Here is a 20,498-nt window from a genome sequence, read left to right as displayed (position 1 = left end):
GTTCAACCAGCTAAGTGATGAACCAATAGGTTGCAACATGTCTTTATTTGGACTATTCTGTGAAAATATATAAAGAAATGTTGGAAAATGTGTCAAAAATATAACAAGCCGTGTGTCCACAGTCATAAAAGAATTACAATCAGCCAAAGTTTACAGGGCTTTACCTCAAACAAAGAGTATGTTTGGTAAAAGCCTTATGGTAAGATTGAGTAGAAAAAAAGTGAAGACATCATTGTTCATTGTTCAACTTAATCTCAAAATTAAATACTGAGTGATGGCTGTACAGTAGTGTTCAGAATAATAGTAATGCTATGTGACTAAAAAGATTAATCCAGGTTTTGAGTATATTTCTTATTGTTACATGGGAAACAAGGTACCAGTAGATTCAGTAGATTCTCACAAATCCAACAAGACCAAGCCTTCATGATATGCACACTCTTAAGGCTATGAAATTGGGCTATTAGTAAAAAAAAGTAGAAAAGGGGGTGTTCACAATAATAGTAGTGTGGCATTCAGTCAGTGAGTTCGTCAAGTTTGTGGAACAAACAGTCGTGAATCAGGTGTTCCCTATTTAAGGATGAAGCCAGCACCTGTTGAACATGCTTTTCTCTGTGAAAACCTGAGGAAAATGGGATGTTCAAGCCATTGTTCAGAAGAACAGCGTAGTTTGATTAAAAAGTTGATTGGAGAGGGGAAAACCTATACGCAGGTGCAAAAAATTATAGGCTGTTCATCTACAATGATCTCCAATGGTTTAAAATGGACAAAAAACAAAACAAAAAACAAAACAAAACAAAAAAACAAACAAACAAAAAAACAGACACACGTGGAAGAAAATGGAAAACAACCATCAAAATTGATAGAAGAATAACCAAAATGGCAAAGGCTCACCCATTGATCAGCTCCAGGATGATCAAAGACAGTCTGGAGTTACCTGTAAGTGCTGTGACAGTTAGAAGACGCCTGTGTGAAGCTAATTTATTTGCAAGAATCCCCCGCAAAATCCCTCTGTTAAATAAAAGACATGTGCAGAAGAGGTTACAATTTGCCAAAGAACACATCAACTGGCCAAAGACAAATGGAGGAATATTTTGTGGACTGATGAGAGTAAAATTGTTCTGTTTGGGTCCAAGGGCCGAAGACAGTTTGTGAGATGACCCCCAAACTCTGAATTCAAGCCACAGTTCACAGTGAAGACAGTGAAGCATGGTAGTGCAAGCACCATGATATGGGCATGTTTCTCCTACTATGGTGTTGGACCTATATATCACATACAAGGTATCATGGATCAGTTTAACAAAATACTTGAAGAGGTCATGTTGCCTTATGCTGAAGAGGACATGCCCTTGAAATGGGTGTTTCAACAAGACAATGACCCCAAGCACACTAGTAAACAAGCAAAATCACAGTTCCAAACCACCAAAATGAATACCTCGCAGATGTGAAGAAATCATGAAAAACTGTGGTTATACAACTAAATACTAGTTTAGTGATTCACAGGATTGCTAAAAAAGCAGTTTGAACATAATAGTTTTGAGTTTGTAGCATCAACAGCAGATGCTACTATTATTGTGAACACCCCCTTTTCTACTTTTTTTTACTAACAGCCCAATTTCATAGCCTTAAGAGTGTGCATATCATGAATGCTTGGTCTTGTTGGATTTGTGAGAATCTCCTGAATCTACTGGTACCTTGTTTCCCATGTAACAATAAGAAATATACTCAAAACCTGGATTAATCTTTTTAGTCACATAGCACTACTATTATTCTGAACACTACTGTATGTGTCGATGTTGAGATTTGGCCCAAAGGTTCACCTCTTTAATATTTATCACAATCCAACAACTTGGAATCTGGGGATAAGCGTGGGTCACACTGGGCCTCAGGGTGTACATGACTTACTTCTCTTACAACTTCATAGTCATACTGTCATAGTCATCTGTCTGTGTCCTTGGACAAGACACTTCACTGTCCCAGTCAAGGCAGCTGTAAATGGGTACCAGTTTTGGCTAGAGAAGTAACTTGTGATAAACTGGTGTCACACCCTGGGGTAGTTGTTGACTTTTATCCGCTTCAGGTAATGGAATCCAAGTATAAGCAACAACACCAGCGTGCCTCAGGGTCTGTATAGGACTTGCTTCTCTACTACTTACTATGTCTGTAAAAGGTATGAGGCTGGGTGTGTGTGTGTGTGTGTGTGTGTGTGTGTGTGTGTGTGTGTGTGTGTGTGTGTGTGTGTGTGTGTGTGTGTATGTGAAATTAATTAAATTATTAGTTTGGTCCCAGAGGTGTCCTGTTTTGCACCTGTGTTATATATATCTTTGAAATTTGGCAACAGCTTTAGTTTAGCATTGATGAATACTTCATTTTGATTGCAATCTGACCAATAATAATAATAATAATAATAATAATAATAATAATAATAATAATAAAAGGAAAGGCATCAGAGGACTAATGCAAACCCTTCATGTTCCATTAGTTCATGGTACCAATCAATCACAAATATTTTGCTGATCAATATAAACTTCAGATCATCTTGCTCGCCCTTTTGGTTGTGGAGATATAGCAGATAATGTTTTCTGCACAATGTTTTTGTTGATCTTGAATGTAGTCCAGTCCTCTCCAAAAGTTAATCTCAAGATATTTGCCCAAGTAATATTTTCATCACATTTGGCAAAAAAAACCCCCCCAAAACATCCAGACATTTTATTTTGTTTTTGGTATCTTCAAGATTAAAGATTTTTAATTTGCCATTTGTGCATAAACCTGCCACATAGGAATTCTTGTGGCGAGCTCTCTTGGAGTCTATCTGTTTAAAAAGGAAAGGAAACACAGAGGAAGGCTCTTAATTCGCTGTACAAAAAGAAAGACAATAATAAATATTCATAAAGTAGAAAATAGCAAAATCGATAATGATAATAATAATAATAATAATATTAATAAATAAGGTAAAGTCCTGAAAGGTAAAAGTCATGGGGAGATATTGTACATGATAGCAAAAATTTTAAACAGAAAAATTGCACAGGTGAATTTTATAGATTTCCAACAACTGTTGCATATGTTCAGGATTTTTAATTGCCATGAGTCTCACTGTGGCATGGAAAAAGCTGTTGAGAACTGGTGTTTTGTGGGTAACGATAGTGTCTGCTCTGTGTCTGAGGTTGTACATGTAGCATTTGTGTCTGAGCAGAGAGTCTCTGATGATTCCCTCTGCTCTTGTCCGACAGTGCTGCGTGTATATTGAGTCCATGGAAGGCTGTTTAGTCTCTGCTGTCCTTATGGCTCTTTGAAGAGCCTTCTTCTCTGCCTGTGTGATGTTGCCGTACCAGACAGTGATGCCTGCAGTGAGGATGCTCTCTGTCAGACCCGTATAGGCTGAGAGGGTGATGGTTCTGTCCAGCTTTCCTCAGTAGTCTGATGAAGTTTAACCTCTGCTGGGCTTTTTACACTGTGGCAGTAGTATTGAGAGTCCAGCACGGGTCAGATGTTACCTGCAGTCCCAAGAATCTGTAGCTGTGGGCCTTCTCCATCTCAGTGCCTTTGGTGATGAGAGGCTGCAGAGGGGAAGGGCAAGGGTTCCTCCTGAAGTACTCATGGTGGTGTCATTGGCATATTTAATGATGATGTTATTGTCCTGGGTGGAGACGCAGTCGTTCATGTACAGGGTGTGTACAGATCCTGTGCTGACTGAGAGCTCAGCAGACACCCACCCTCCCATTCTCACCACTCACCACCTGTGGTTTTTCAGTCAGGAAGTCCAGAATCCAGTAACAGCTGGGAGTCGGGACGCCAAGATGTGTCAGCTTCTCGATCAGCTTGCCCGGGACAGCGGAACTGTAATCCAGGAAAAGCATCCTGACATATGTTCTGCTGTTGTCTGAGTGTTGCAGAGTGTGGTGTAGAGCTATGGCCACCGTGTCGTCCACTGATTGGTTTGGGTGGGAGGCAAACGGGAGAGGGCTGACAGTGTCTGGGACCATGTGTTTAATGTGGGTCAGAATCAGTTTTTCTAGGCACTTCATGGAGACTGGTGTGAGCGCCACTGGCTTGAAGTCATTCAGGATGGATGTGTCTGTTTTTTTAGGGACTCATATAATAGTGGAGTATTTGAAGACACAAATGGACTACTGCCTGGGTGGGAGACAGGTTGAAGATGTCTGTATGCACACCTGCTGGTTGTTCCACGCAGGCCTTCAGAACTTAGGGGAAACACGATCTGCTCCCACAGCCTTGTGGGGGTTCACCAGCTTTAGAGTCTTCAGGACCTGTGTGGATGTTCCCTGAAAGTCGGGGTCTCAGGGGCTTTTGAGGGAGTGTCTGTGTTCAGCCTGTCAAATCTGTCAGTGTTCAAGATGTCTGGATGGGTGACAGCTGATATAATTTTCCAGCAAATGACATCAGCTGTTGTGATTTAGGTTTTAGGGAGTGGGAGCTCTCCACCGCTTTGATGGACTTCTGAAGCTTGTACTGGACTCTCTTGTACATGAAGGCTTCCCACCTCTTCCTGATTTTCTGTTTTATATCCCCATTAAACCAGGGTTATTGGTGGGGGAGCACATGCACAGCTCTCGGAAGGACGCATATAGATGTGCACCAGCTGATGTAGTCACTCACAGTCTCTGTGTATGGGTGATTCTTAGACTATGGGCACTTATTATGTCCTTTGATCATATTGTATGAAAAACAGAAAAAAGGGGAAATTTCACACTTTTATAGTTATCTTTACAATGAAAGTGTGACATCAGAGCACATGTATATAGCGCCAAATCACAACAAACAGTTGCCCCAAGGCGCTTTATATTGTAAGGCAATGGTGTGGTGGAAATTACATTTACAATGCCAATAGTGCTCGTAGTTAAAGAATCACCCGTATAGGTCAGGAATAGTACGTAACTCAAGAGGTAGCTTGTTCCACAATCTGGGGCCAGCTACCGCGAAAGCATGATTACCCCAGCGTTTATATCTTGACCTTGGAACATCTAAGTAAAGCTGGCCAGACGCCCTTAATGTCCTACTGTAGGTGCGCAAAGTTAAAATTTCAGACAAGCAGGGAGGTGCAAGGCCATAAATAGCTTTAAAACAAACATTCAATTTTAAAATCAATTCTAAAACGAACTGGAAGCCAGTGGAGTGAGTACAGGACGGGCGTAATATGCTCACGTCTAAAACTGTTTGTTAAAAGACGAGCAGCAGCATTCTGCACCAACTGGAGACGTGCAACAGATGACTGATTAATGGCTGAATAAAGTGCATCACAATAATCAAGTCTGGAGCTGATGAAAGCATGAATGGCTGTCTCAAGATCACGTCTACTGAGAAAGTGCTTTATTTTTAGCCAAAAGGCGAAGTTGGAAAAAATTAGCTTTGACAGCAGAGTTTATCTGTTGACCAAACCTCAAACAGCTGTCCAATATCACTCCCAAATTCTTGACAGCTGGTTTTACATAGTTAGCCAAAGCAACAAAATTTGGTGTTACCACATTTGGTATGCCAGAGCGCTCAAACACCATGATCTCTGTTTTACCATCATTCAGGTAACGGAAGTTTTGGGACAGCCACTGCTTTATATTGCGAATACAATTAAATAGTGACGACAAAGCATCACTCCCATTAGTACTCACAGGCAAATAGATTTACAGATCATCTGCATAACAATGAAAGGACAGATTGTGCTGGGTTATAACTGACCCCAATGGCAGAATGTACAAAGAAAATAGTTCAGCCCAAGGACAGAACCCTGCGGCACACCACAAGACAGATGAGCAGTTGATGAGGAGAGGTCCCCAATCATGACAGAAAAGCTCCTTTCAGCCAAATATGATCTAAACCACTGAAGAGCAGTACCATGAATGCCAATAAAATGTTCTAACCGGGAAACAAGTACTTTGTGATCCACAGTATCAAAGGCTGCTGTGAGGTCCAACAGAACCAGCACAGCAGGATTCCCTGCATCCACCAACAAAGTGATGTCATTATGAACTTTTAAAAGTGCTGACTCAGTGCTGTGTCGCGATCTAAACACGGATCGCAATTTTTCAAGGATGAGATTGTCTTCTAAAAATGATTGTAACTCTAAAAAGACAACCTTTTCTAAAACCTTAGACAGAAATGGCAGATGAGACACAGGTCTAAAATTGGATAAAACTGATGAGTCCAGATTAGGTTTTTTAAGAAGAGGTCGAACCACAGCATGTTTACAAGCAGCTGGAACAGACCCTGATCTAAGACAAGCTTTGATAAAAGTTAGGAGACCCGCTCTGACAGGGTTTTTCTCTATATTGTCAATATATGTATTATCAAATATTAATGTCTTCACTTTGATGTACTCTCTGTAATCATGTCTTTGATTCTGTTCTTTAGTTTTCATATATACGTATATGCATGTGTGAAAGTTCATGTACCATTATTCCTTTAAATAATTACTTAGTGTCAAAAGCAATCATATACGCTGAATGGTTCAAGTGATCATTAAGACTGTCAAACGAGAAAAGTGAGCAGATGATCTTTGACCATTCAATGTGCAGATTGTTTTGCCAGAATGTCAGACTGGTTGGCTAGGGTCATGTTTGGCTAATCGCAGATGTGTACTTTTGATTAATGGTTCAGCCTTGAAGAAGAGCATTGTAACTGGAACACAGTTCAAGGGCTGGACATTGTTATGGAAAGCTTAGGAGACTGAGGGTTCAAAAGCCATAACAGTTTTCATATCAATGTGAGACCAGACTTTGTGTCTTTCCATTGTTTTGTGATATTGTCACTCCTATATGCTGTATGTAACGATATTCAATAAAAAGGAGAGGCAAATGGGCGGGACCTTTAGGACGGACGACAGTTCTTTCTGAAGGAGCTTCTCGTTGGTCCTCTCCTGTACAGGACAAAGAAATTCAGTGTCTCTTGCGTGATTATTTCTGTGTGTAAACAGTTGTTCTTTTCAGGTCCAACTCTGAACAACTCTGACACGCTCCAACAGTGTTAAAAACCTCCTTCAGCACCTTAGCTGGAACAACATCTGAAGGACAACTTGTAGATTTTATGTGTTTGACAACATCAGCAAGAGATGCAAAAGAAATGGGCTCAAACTGCTCGAGCACAGCAGAATGTGCACGAGGAGCAGACAACTAAACATTACAGTTCCGATCAGCGTTCTGTCTGACTGACGAAACCTTGTCAATAAAAAACTGAAGAAACTCCTCACAGGTTGTGGTTGTAGCGTCCATCAAAACAGAGGTGTGTGGATTTACAACTGAGTTTATAGTCTGAAATAACACACTGGGACGATGACAACTGCTCGAAATAATATGAGACAGATATTGTGCTTTTGCCTCCTTCACAGCCTTCTGATAGTCAGTTAGACTGTCCCTCAGAAAACCCAGAGACACCTGCGGTTTGTCCTTTTTCCATTTTCTCTCCGCCCGTCTGCAGTGTTGCCTGAGGGCACGGGTCGTGGCATTTAACCAGGGGTCAGCTTTTGAATTCCCGGATTTGCAGCGCATCGGTGCAACAGAGTCCAAAATTGCTGTGCATGTGGCGTGGAAAGAAGAGAGGACGTTATCTGGGAGTAATGGAGAAACCAGTCCATTCATGGCATAAAACTGAGAGTCCATAAAGGCAGCAGCAAAGTCCCCCGCTGTCGAGGAGGTGATCAAATGGCGGTGAGAGACAGGAACCAGTGGCTTACCAGCAGATGGAGGAGCAGTAAATTCAAAGATAACAGGAAAGTGATCTGAAATAGCAATGTCTGATATGTCCTTAAGTGAAACTGAAAGCCTATAAGAAATGACCAGGTCCAAGGTGTGTCCAAGATTATGTGTTGGTCCATCCACAACTTGTGTCAGACCAAAAGAGTTCAGGAGGCTTTTAAAATCATCAGCCAGCTGATTAGAAGGACAACAGATATGAATATTAAAATCACCACAGACCAAAAATTTATCATATTTTGGGATAAAATCTGTCAGAAACTCAGAAAACTCCTGAATAAAATCCTTATTAAATTTTGGTGGACAGTAAACAACAGCACAGAGCACAGGACAGTCGAACTCCATCACAAACAACTGAAGTTCAAAAGTGGAGTAGGCAGTAGAAGATAAAAATCAGCATTTAAAGCTGTCTTTAAAAACTGTGGCCACACCCCCGCCTTGACCTGATGCTCGTGGGGAGCTGAAAAACAAGCAGCCGGGGGGGAGGAGCTCAGAAAAGACGCTATTTTCACCTGGTTTCAACCAGGTCTCCGTTAACAGGAGAAAATCCAGAGCACGACTGGAGAAAAAGTCATTCAGAATGAAAGTCTTACTTGTGAGTGACCTTGTGTTGATGAGTGCCACACGGACTGAGCGCACGTCAGTCTGCTGGGAGACACGACTGAGCGAGCGCAGGTTCTCCTGCACGCAGCCATGACTGCAGCTCCTCACAAGACGACGACGCAGAAGTGGAGATCCGGCACCCTGCACAACCGGCTGGAGCCACCGATAGCTAAAAGTCAGGGAACGCCGCACGTCGTAGCCGTCATATGGTGTGAAGAATCCAGCCATGAATTGTCATGGAGCATGTTTGCAGGAAGCAGCCAGACACACTCTGAGCCGAACAGAGACTCCTCCTCTCATCCCGCGTCCTCTGCGGTGCAGACGCCAAGGCAACACGCCAAGCGGCCGGCGTAGAAAGTCTGGTACGGACACTAAGACAGAAACAGCTAGATTCTCCAGCGAAGCCCGAACGCTGAATCTCCCAGAATAATGAAAGCAGCATCATGATACGTGTCTTCATGCTCAATGATCATGTCGTGTAGCTCCTTAAGTGCAGACTCCTCCTTGGAGGTGGGGGGAGGGGGGGGATACACAACACACAATGATGCGCTGCAGTTCTCTGGGCAGGTAAAACAGCCTTAGCTTCAGAAATAATAAATTATTAGAATAATTAGAATAATTAGAATTATTAGATTTAGAAATAATCTTACAGTTGGCGCACCAGGATTGCATGACGAGGACGGCCGTTCCTCCGCTGCAGTCCTCTCTGAAGGCCGTGTAGCCGTCTGGTGTTATGACCTCGTCAAGTGTCCTCTCCCCCAGCTATGTTTCACAGGAACACAGCCAAGAGCAACCATGTGTGTCCTTCTGTTTGGAAATGCGATCATGGAGTTTGTCCCTTTTTATTTTCCAGAGATTGAACGTTTGCAATCAGTATATGACCGGGAGGGTTGGTCTTCCACTTCTAACCAAGATAGAACATCCCGGTGCAACATAGGCACCCTTCTGGATCCTGTAAAGTTTTTCAAGGTACTGAAAAGAGTCAAATATTCCACATTCTCAGAGCAAGATTTAGAAATAATCTTACAGTTGGCGCACCAGGATTGCATGACGAGGACGGCCGTTCCTCCGCTGCAGTCCTCTCTGAAGGCCGTGTAGCCGTCTGGTGTTATGACCTCGTCGGGTGTCCTCTCCCCCAGCCATGTTTCACGGAAACACAGCCGGGAGCAACCCTGTGTGTCCTTCTGTTTGGAAATCCGATCATGGAGTTTGTCCCTTTTTATTTTCCAGAGATTGAACGTTTGCAATCAGTATATGACCGGGAGGGTCGGTCTTCCACTTCTAACCAAGCGCCGGAGCCTTCGTTCAACTCTTCCCCATCTGCTGCTCCTCCGCTTTGGCCTGTTGTTGTCAGGAGAGCGCTCCGTTGGGGGCTAGCCTAGCCTAGCCTAGCCTAGCATAGCCTTAGCTCCGGGTAAGAGCCAGGCATGTTTGGGTAGAAAAGTCCAAAATGACTGCGCTCTCTTAGCTGTAATAAGGTCACTTGATTACAGAAACCATTTACAGATTGTCTTAACTCATCACAAAAGACCAAAAGAAAAAGAGAAGAAGAAAGAAAAGCAACACTGGGGAGCGCCATCTTATACAGATGCACAGACACACACACAGAGGACCGATTACAATACCCTGCTTCACCAACGCACAGGGTAAAAACACTTTTTCCAAATTTGCCACATGGCTTCTTATATACATGTTAGGTTCAGCCCAGTCTCACGTTTTTTTTGTCCTCCCGTCATGAATGAGTCAAATGTTTGTGACGGGGTTTTTTTAACTCAGTATTACTAACCCTACTCCTACCCCAACCCTAACCTTAACCATAACCTAATCTTACGCCTTCCCCCCACCCTAACCATAACCACTCTGACCCCTAAGATTCCCCTAATTCACGGAATGAATTAGAATGAATTCGTGCTGCCGTGATGAAAATGAGGTGCATTTTGACACAATATCACGAAACAATAGATTAATGTATATTTTGTGCTGCTGAATCACGACTAGCCGTAAGACTGGGTTGGTTAGGTTATATAATTGAAAAGAAGTTAAAATATTTTTCATACCTTTCTTGGGGGCCAAATTCACATGAACCCTACGGTCATATTAGCTAGAAATGAGGGCAACAAGCAGTTGCTGTTTGTCACTTGATGGGTGTTCCTGGGGTGTGTCCAGAATGTGGTTACTTGGCATTAAGATATATAGGACAGGAGAAAACCCAACAGTCACTGTCACACATGGGTTTTTCCTCTATGCTTGGCTGCTTAAAGGAACCAAAGTATGGAAGCATCTGGTGATCAGAATTTAAATGAAACAGCAAATTTGAAAACTATAAACCATTTCCAATAACACTTTTTAATGTCCAAATTAAATCATGGAGCGTGAGATGGGCCGGAGAATCGGAGCAGCGGGGACGGTATTGCATTCGCTCTACTGTACTGTTGTTTCAAAAAAGGAGTTGAGCCAAAACCGGTCAGTCTTCGTTCCCATTCTCACCTATGGTCATGAGGATTGGGTCATGACTGAAAGCGACTGAAGTGGGTTTCCTCAGGAGGGTAGCTGGTGTGTCCCTTAGAGATAGGGTGAGAAGCTCAGTCATACAGAAGGAGCCAGCTGAGGTAGTCCGATCATCTGGTAAGGATGCCTTCTGGCCGCCTCCCTAGGGAGGTGTTCCAGGCACATCCAGCTGGGAGGAAATCCCAAGGAAGAAGACCCAGGACTAGGTGGCAGAATGATAGAACATCCCTGTGCAACATAGGCACCCTTCTGGTTCCTGTAAAGTTTTTCAAGGTACTGAAAAGATTTGTGATTTTCTCGGGTGCAGATCCCTAAAACTAGGAATGGGACTTTAAGCCATGCAGAGCTGTGTCTAGTTCTTCATCAGATGAATCACAGGAGGGAGTTTCACACATGAACCTGATGTTATTCCAGAAGACAAGAAATAAATCTTTGAACTTCCTCTGAAGGGTGATGCTGAAGAAATCCCCAGCGTTCACAGAGTAAAGAAACAAACTAAGAAACAGTTCTGTACAAGCACTAAATGCTAAAAACCTTTAATTTAAAATAACAGAAAAAGGTACAACAAAAAGGTTTAGAACGCCTCCTGAAAGCTGCGTTCTTTTTCATTTTTAGGGCTTGCGAAAAGGGGATGAGCTGTTACACAAGTTGAACCTGCAGCAAAGTAACTGAGCCAAACATGAACTGAACCGAGAAGAAAAAGGAAACACTCCAGGGTTTACATCAACAGTTGTAGACGTGCTGAGCATGATGGAGTCTTGGTGCATTACAGTGATGCAGGGAATTGTCGCTAATGATCAAAGTCACAGTTCATTTAATTGATCCTGGCCCTCTGTAGGATTAACAAATCAAGGACCCTTCTGTTTTTTCAAATACGTTGGAAAAAATAACTGAACTTTTGGCGTGGATTCTGCATAGACTATATGCACGGTGTGACAAGAAGCTAACTCTGGTAAGCTAGCAAGCTTCAGAAAGCTAACAAGCTAACTCCTTGTGGAGTTGCACAAGTGATACAGAAACTAGTTTTGTGAGTTTCACACAGTGTGAAGGATTTATGTTTTGCAGCTATACCAGACTGAAGCAAACTAAAAGTGGCAATGATTTAACCAACAATCTAAGAAATAGGCTACAGATAACTGAGTTGCTTGGAAGATATGTTGGTCTAATCAAACTGTGTAGTTGTATAATTAAAAATACAAATGAATATGGCTACTCCAAACATGACCGATGTGGTCACTGCAAAAGAAATGCATTTCTTTGTGTTGAACACTAGAGGGTGTATCTCATATGTTATGGATATTATACAAACAGTATGCAGAAAAAACTCAAACTCAGGCATCAAACTCAAACCAGAGTCTTAACATGAATCAACAGCAGTATGATACTTGTTATTAAAAATCACAACAACGGATAAGCGCTTGAAGATGAGTGAGCATGTGAGAGTTCTGCTAATGGGTTAAAAACATGATAATCCTGTATAATTTTAAGCAAAGGCTACAAGGAACTTTCCACATGACTACACAGTGCGTAAATGCAGCAGTGCGCCTATTGTTTTGATACAAGCTAGCATGCATATTAAAGTCGAAGCAGTGTAAGTTGCAGGAAACAGACAAAAGTGTGGTTTTATTTTAGTAATGAAAATGAGGAGGGCATGGTAAAGTACAATGCATGTGGGAAGCTAATTAACCTCAAGTCAGGTTGCACATCAAATCTCATGCAGATGGAAGCCTCATAGAAGTATCGACATTTCAGTGAGACTTCCAGCCAAATGCTTCACCAAAAGCTTCACTGCTTGAGCCTCAATTAACAACTATTTAACCCCTTAACGCCCATCGTCGCATATATGCTACAATCTCTGACTCAAATATGCAATTTACCAAATTGACCTGTATGCCCGTTGTCGCAAATTTGCAACATACCATCATTATTATTATAACATTATAACATAAAGTCATTACCAGAATACCCAATATTACTATCTAGTTTTTGTGCAAAAGTGAAATTAATAATCTCAACATTATTTACCATCTACTTAAAGGCAAAAACACACACAAAACATTTTTTTATATACAGCTATATAAATTCGGGTGTTAAGGGGTTAATGACTACTGACATCTACTGGCCAATAAATGTATAGCACAATTAATATGATATTACAAGCTACACATCACAATTTTTGTGGAATGTAACAGCAAAGAATAAAACAGATATTATTGATTAGATAGCAGCCTGACATTGGGGTGAATGTGAGGCATTTGATGTGTAAAGTGCTTTTAGCATTTGAACTTTCAGAAGAGGTCGGAATCAGCAGTTTATCCAGACATTCCACTGTTAAAGGAGTTTTTTTAATGAAAGACGTGCCGACAGATTGGCGCGTCGGCTCGCAGCCGGCGCGGCGCACCCGCCACAGGATAAACACCTCCGTGTTGATAACCATTTGTAAAATCCAGGCAGCTTTTGGTGGCTTTCAGTTGAGTGAGTATCTGAGAAATTGTTTAACAGCAGGGCATGTTCCAACTTGTCCTTAAGGCTTCCAACGGAGGTGTTTTTCCTGTGGCGGGCTCAACATGCCGGCTGCGAGCCGACGCGCCAATCCGTCCGCACGTCTTTCATTTAAAAAATCTCCTTTAACAGTGGAATGTCCGGATAGACTGCTGATTCCGACCTCTTCTGAAAGTTCTCTGTTCTCTCACGACGTCCTGGGTCAACAGAGGCTTAAATTTGGAGGTTTTCAGCTTGAAACAGGATGACGATGTCGCCTAGATAGAAACAATCCAAAATCTCTCATCAGCCGTTAAAATTTTCACCGAAAACCAGCTGAATTTCTCGAATGGTGTCCACTCGGATGTGCCTCACAGTTTTTGAAAAAATTTTGATCAAGCACAGCGCGGGTCTCTGAGCAAATTCTCAGACAAAGGAATTCCGACGAGGGGGCTGGACCACTCCTTCCACAAGGCGTGCTCACAGGCGAATGACGTCACTGACAGGCGTGAAAAAACTCTCGCATGCCCACGAGGGTTCAAGCTTGGCTGATGTAATCACACGTGATTCAAATCCATATGTTTTTTTTTTTTAAATAATAAGGTCGGATACTTTTCTCACAGACCTCGTATATTATATAAAATATATAATGCAGTCCATTTAGATTGTCTCCCTGTTTTCAGTATTTGTCAATAAACGTTTGTGTAAAGTTGTGAATGTCACACTGTCAGCTGCAGTGCACCTCATTTCTTAACTTCAGTGTGTGTGCACTTCTCTGAGCCCACAGTGTTTACAGCCTCACACACACACACACACACGCACACACACACACACACACACACACACACACATACACACACACGCTCCCACTGATATTTCTGCTTCATGTTTATTCCGTTTGACAAGGTACCAAATAAACTAGCCCTGCATGCCTCCACGTCATTTCCAGCCATCTGTAGCTCACATGGTGTATAATTTCTTTTCTGTGTTCATGTGGAGTGATCAGACAGAGGGGAATCCCATGTCCAAAGGCATATTTACATGAATTTGCATATTCAAATAGGGGCGTGGAGAGGGAGGAGTTTGGTACGACTACATGTGTGCTCAATTCCATGTTCAGTTTGATGTACAAGCGGAAAATGCTTGGATCCATGCGTACGCACACTTTGACACATCTGGATATTTTTGTGCTTATGCCAGTTTCTTGGTTTTAGTGTATGCAATGTTTCAGTAGGAAATCCACACAAGTATTTGTACATGAGGCCCCGGATTAAATACAAACTGATTTTCTTTTTAATCAGGACACCACTTAAAAATTGTGAACTGTATTTTTGAAGTTGAAAATTGGTTGCACATTTTATTTATTAATATTTCTGTGCAATCATTCCATTTTTTTGTACTTTTTCATAATTTTTGACAAAACTGTACACCTACTGGTATGCGCACGAAGGTTCAAGCTTGGCTGATGCAAGCACACGATTCAAATCCATATAGTTTTTGCAAAAAATAAAAAGGTCGGATTCTTTTCTAACAGACCTCGTATATATAATGTGCAACCTTACTTGCTGTGCAACACCAACAAATCCAGAAGCTTCTTGCTGTGACTCTGTTGAAAGCATCAGCAACTTTCTCCTCCTCTCCCAGCAGGCACTCACACTTTCCCATTCTTTTCGTTATCTCTCATTAGGTTCTCTTTCTCTCTTCACTTCATGCTGCCTAATCACAAACAACATTAAATATAGTGGTTTCCCCAAACTGATGTCTGATGACCCAATCAGCTGCCAGCTTGAACCACAATCAGCCAAATCAATTATTATCTCTAAACTACCCTTTGGATTGCTTCAATCCAATTCACCTTCAGGTTTAACAGCCTCTGGTTCTGATTCGGCTGGACTACATGTGTGGTGTTTGTCCTTTGGACAACCTGTTATGAATTACAAGCAGAAAATTGTTTTAAATCACTGAAATATTTAAACTTTATTCAAATACAGCACAATGATGCTGCACAATGGTGCACGATTTTCTGAGTTATGTTTAGTGAAACTACATTCATTCACTATTTCACATATGCATGCATGCACGCGTGCACGCACTTGCTCTCTATCAGCCTAGACAAGATAATCCCAGATAAGAGCGTGAAGATGGGCCTTTTCATTAACAACATCAGATTGCCAACAAAAGCTGGCTGACAGGCTTGTTAACTGCAGCAAACACGCAGCCCGAAACCACACACACAGGATAAAGATATTTGAAGGCACTAAAATGAGTGAGGCGGCTCAAGTCAAACAATGCATTAATATAAATCCTGGCTAATTCATGTGTTTAGCTATGTGCATGCAAAATGACACTGCTTCAAACAAATAGCAAACAAGCCGACGTTTCTGAAAGTGCAAGAAGAAAATGTTTATATTTGTAGACTTCGCTGCTGAATTGTTCAATATGATACACTTTGTTGTCCAGGCGTCCCCTGAGAGGACAGAACCTGACCAGTGGCACTGGGATAATATTTATTTGAAATTACTGGGGAAAGTAGATAGTGTTTAGATAATACACATGACACAAATGATTAAAGGTTACAATCAAGGTCAAAAGCTGATGATATTTTACAATTTGGTATAAAGGCTATCTATATTATAATAGCCAAGTGGCTTATGTGTGTGTGTGTGTGTGTGTGTGTGTGTGTGTGTGTGTGTGTGTGTGTGTGTGTGTGTGTGTGTGTGTGTGTGTGTGTGTGTGTGTATGTGTATGGCTTCAATCACGCAGAAATCGGGGAGAGCTGACATTTGCCATTTGGTTTGCTTATGTATCCTTGACCCATTGCTTATGGGTCAGGGATGAACACTGCAAAAAGTTGATATGACTAATATTTTTGGAGAAATTAGCAAGTTTATCTAACCAGTAAACAGTGGACATTATGCTTCAAGGCACCATGGACGTTTGGGGTTTTAAATGTTGTTATTGTGGTTCATGTTAGTTTAACAGTGTTGTTAGTTTTAGTGATTTATTGTGTTTTTGTAGTTCAATTGGTTCAGTCAGTTTAGATAAGTGTCATGTTGTTGTTACCATGAGTGAAGAGTACTTCTTTTAATGTCTTCCACCACTGTCTCTGTGCATGTGTAAAAATTAAAAGCACCTGTTTGCAGCAGAATTCAGAAAAAAACAAAGAGATGTGTATGTGACTGTGGATAGCTGACATTTGCTGTTTGGTATGTTCATGGATTTTAGGTCCAGCATGGACGCTGTCAAAACGGAATGTTGATAGAACAAATATTTATGGAGAAACTACCAGGGTTGGGAGGGTTACTTTAAAAATGTATTCTGTAGCGCAATGGCCTTGATTAGACCTGATTAAATAAAATATATTAATCCTCTCTCAACCACAAAACCCCACTGGATGCAGAGACTGCATTTCCACCTCAGTGGAGAAATTCCTAAGTCATCTGGAGATCTTCAGATAAGTTTTGGAGACATCACCCCATGGTCTAACACTGCCTTCCAGAGAAAAACAAAGTTGTAATTCGTGAACTACATGACATGATAATGGCTTAACGTCAGAATCTGGGCTTCTCCAGGACAGGAGAACCCAAAACGTTTATGATCAAGATAAGACAGGACCTCTCCTCATCCGGGGGGGGACCCTTCCCCCACAACCAGATGGGCCATAAATAGTTGATTCTTCACAACTAACTTTTATCTTGAGTAAAACAAAGAAAAGACCTTTGGTTTGAAATAAGAATTTACATCAGTATGTCTCTCATTTATATCTAAAGACTTATAATGTTGTTGCATTTATTATTCAAACAAAATGCTTTGCATGTAGTCATTCCAGTTATTGATGTGCTCATGTTAACTGATGTGTGTGTGTGTGTGTGACCTTTCTTCAGTATCTAAAATGCTGATGTTTATCCGAAGGATGTGTTTAACTGACTATTAATAATGATATGTCCATTTGGGTGCCTTAGAACAAATAGTATTTCAAATTAATTAATGTGTTGTTGAATCATTTCTGCCTGCTCTAAGACATGAAGTGTCTGTGAGATCGCACAGCCTAAATGGGCGGAGTTTAGTGACGTAAGTCCCCCTTTAAAAGTTAGAACAGAGTCTTGGTCTCTCTGCGCTTTCCCTCGCTCTTCCTCTTCTGCAACTTTTTCCTCTCTCTTTTGCTTAACGCTTAATTCTATTTTGGGCCAAGAGCCATTGCTAAGCTAAGCTACCACGTGGCATTCATTCATTCATTCATTCATTACCTTTGGGACAAACTCAAAGTTTAACCTGACGCTTTTAAGGTGCGTCAAGCTTTTGAATTTTTAAGAGAACTTCCGAGCTGACCTCTTCAAATTAAGAGCAAATTTACAGAAAAAGCAACTTTTCCTTTTTCATTCAATTTTCAACGCTCTTATTAAAGTTTTACTTTTTTCTAAAGTCACAAAGACTTTAATTTGGCTCCAACCATTTTTGAAAGCTGCGAAGAACCCTTTTTCAACAAACACCTTCCACCTCTGGGTCACTGCACGCTGACACGCAGCTGATGCCAAACCTGACTGCAGCAGTTACGGCAAAACCAGCCGACACCAGCCCTGGGATCACACCGGGGACACCCGAGTGAACCCCTCCGACCCAGATGAGCTCACGCTGCCCGATATCGACGACGGACGGATGGAACCAGCCCTCCAACAGCAGCTAATCGACCCAGTCCAGGCTCCATGAAGGAGGTTTGTTGTCAATGGGTACAGGTGGCTCCTCATCTGCTTTTTCTTTAAAGACATTCTTGTAATAATTTTCTTCATAATTGGCTTCAAAATTCATCACTAAATTTCAATCAGATTAATTTACTTAAACTTTTAAGCTTCACCTCTTTCTTCCAACGTCTCATGAGTGAGTAAGAAAATTGTTTCCCTGAATGAACGTATTTTTCATCACTGTCTATAAAATGCCAGTCAAATGTTCACACTGAACAATGGGTGTTACTAATTACATTCTGGACTAACACCCCATTCCAGCAGGGGTGGTAAATCATCTTTATATTAAAAGCATGAGTGAGTGCATGTGTGCGTGATTTCATTTAGTAAGTTCAATACACAGTAAGTGTATTGAACTTCAGTAAGTAGATAATATAATTGTAAATATGTTAAAATGCATGGATGACACAAGCACTTATTTCCATTGTAGTCTATTTAAAAATCAAATGACAAAATAGAAGTAATAATAATAATAATAATAATAATACTGTACAATATTACATATTAAGCTTATTGACACAACACAATTCAAACAACTACAGCTGACCATAGTGTTGTACTAAGTCAATAAATAACCTTAGAATTAAAAAAAAAAACACTTTGCAGTGCTGTGGGACCCAGAGTAGCACCATCTCAGCACACCAACCAACTTCAGCACCCCTGCACCACCCTTAGGGCCCTGATGTGTTACAAAGGTGCAGGCACAAAGGTCACCCCATTCTAAGTTGAAAAGGGACAGAGCGACTGGGAAATAAACCTGTTTAAGGTAAAGAGATACTACTCCAAACAGTAGCTAAGCTCATAATTGGCCTCTTGGTCTTACGTCTCCCTCTGCCAACCTGAAATGAGCCTGGCTTGTGGTTTTTCCCTGCAGTCACTGGAGCTTTTCCCAGAGTCAGTCTGAAGAAAAGGTTTTACAATATTCAAATTGGTATGAATTAATGTGGACACAGCTGTGAAAAACAAACCCAGCCACATCAGCTGAAATCTAGGAATGATGCTCGCACTCCTCCTGAGATCCTGTTAACCACCTTAAACACACACAAGCACCCTAACTGCACAAAACCAGGAGACCACCCAATTTCTGCAGACAGCAATTACCTGTGTTTAATTAACACTGTTAATGTTGTCAGACACATAATTTTGTCTACACTACATAAGCAGTGGGTGCATTAGAACTTAGAATATGAGTGCAGCTTGTTATATGGTAATAAAAAAGGACAGTCACACATCTTCTTTTAGGACCCCCAGATGACAACAGAATGTCTGACCTGTGAGACTGAAAACACACAAACGCACCCGTCTTTGGTAGTCTTACCTGCACTCACAGTGATGGCTTCTATGAACTGGTCTCTCCAGCTGTTGGTTCCTACCAACAGAGCCAGGTTGGTCTTCTTTATCAGCTTGTCCACTGTATTCTGTTGGAGGAGACACAAATGATAGCGGTTAGATGAGTCACAGCAATCTGGTCATGAATCATTCATTTGATTGTTTTCAGTCAACTGGTGTCTTGGTACTAAGACAATATACTAGTAAACCACCCATTAGGTTGTGGACGAACCTGCTCGGTTGAGGTCTGCACTATGTCTGGGCACATCTTGATGAATTACAGTGCACGGGCTTAAGTGCAAAGAGCAAGTGCATGTGAGATATGTGCAACTCCACTTTGTAACTGACATAGTGCGAAATATCAGCATTACTAACTAGATGGTAGTCTCAAGTGAAAGAGTGTAAGTGCACGAGCAGATCCTTTTTAGGAACATCCACCAAAGCTGCCTGAGATGAAGCAGTTGAGCACCTCTTTCCTGCAATGCTTCCTTCTCTATTTCATCCACCTGATCTCCTCCAGAACCTACCTATCATATATATATATATATATATATATATATATATATATATATATATATATATATATATATATATATATATATATATATATATATATATATATACATACAACAAGATTTAATTTCATTTGTTTCCTTCTTTCTGTCCTTCCTTCATTCTTAGTGCTTCTATTTTGATGACAAAAAGTGAAAGGCTTTGACAGAGTGCAATATTCTAAAACACACACACACACACACACACACACACACACACACACACACACACACACACACACACACACACACACACACACACACACACACACACACACACACACACACACACACACACACACACACTAATTAGAGGCTTGCTGGGGTTTTGCGCTCGCTTCTTCTCGCCACTCCAGAGGGAAACTGGTTTGCTAATTGCGCTGAATGGCGCTAAGGGGTGTAACTAATGTGTCGCTGCTGCTGTGGAAGCGCATACTCACACACACACACACACACACACACACACACACACACACACACACACACACACACACACACACACACACACACACACACACACACATGCATATGCACAAACATGCAACTGTACCTTGACTTTGCCTATCATGCTAAATATGTCGAACTCAGTG

General features: G+C 41.4%; 1 protein-coding gene across 3 annotated transcripts in view; it reads right to left on the bottom strand.

Annotated features, from left to right (window-relative positions):
* slc8a1b (solute carrier family 8 member 1b) overlaps nt 1-20,498 on the bottom strand; it is a 363,534-nt gene that overhangs the window by 45,805 nt on the left and 297,231 nt on the right. For all 3 annotated transcript variants that reach the window (XM_034185109.1, XM_034185110.1, XM_034185111.1), the window contains one exon: nt 19,347-19,446. In XM_034185109.1, the coding sequence (XP_034041000.1) occupies nt 19,347-19,446 (100 nt within the window). The remainder of the gene's footprint in view (nt 1-19,346; nt 19,447-20,498) is intronic.

This window comes from Thalassophryne amazonica, chromosome 13 (assembly GCF_902500255.1).
Source record: "Thalassophryne amazonica chromosome 13, fThaAma1.1, whole genome shotgun sequence".
NCBI lineage: Eukaryota > Metazoa > Chordata > Actinopteri > Batrachoidiformes > Batrachoididae > Thalassophryne > Thalassophryne amazonica.
This window is presented reverse-complemented; position numbering and strand designations above follow the sequence as displayed.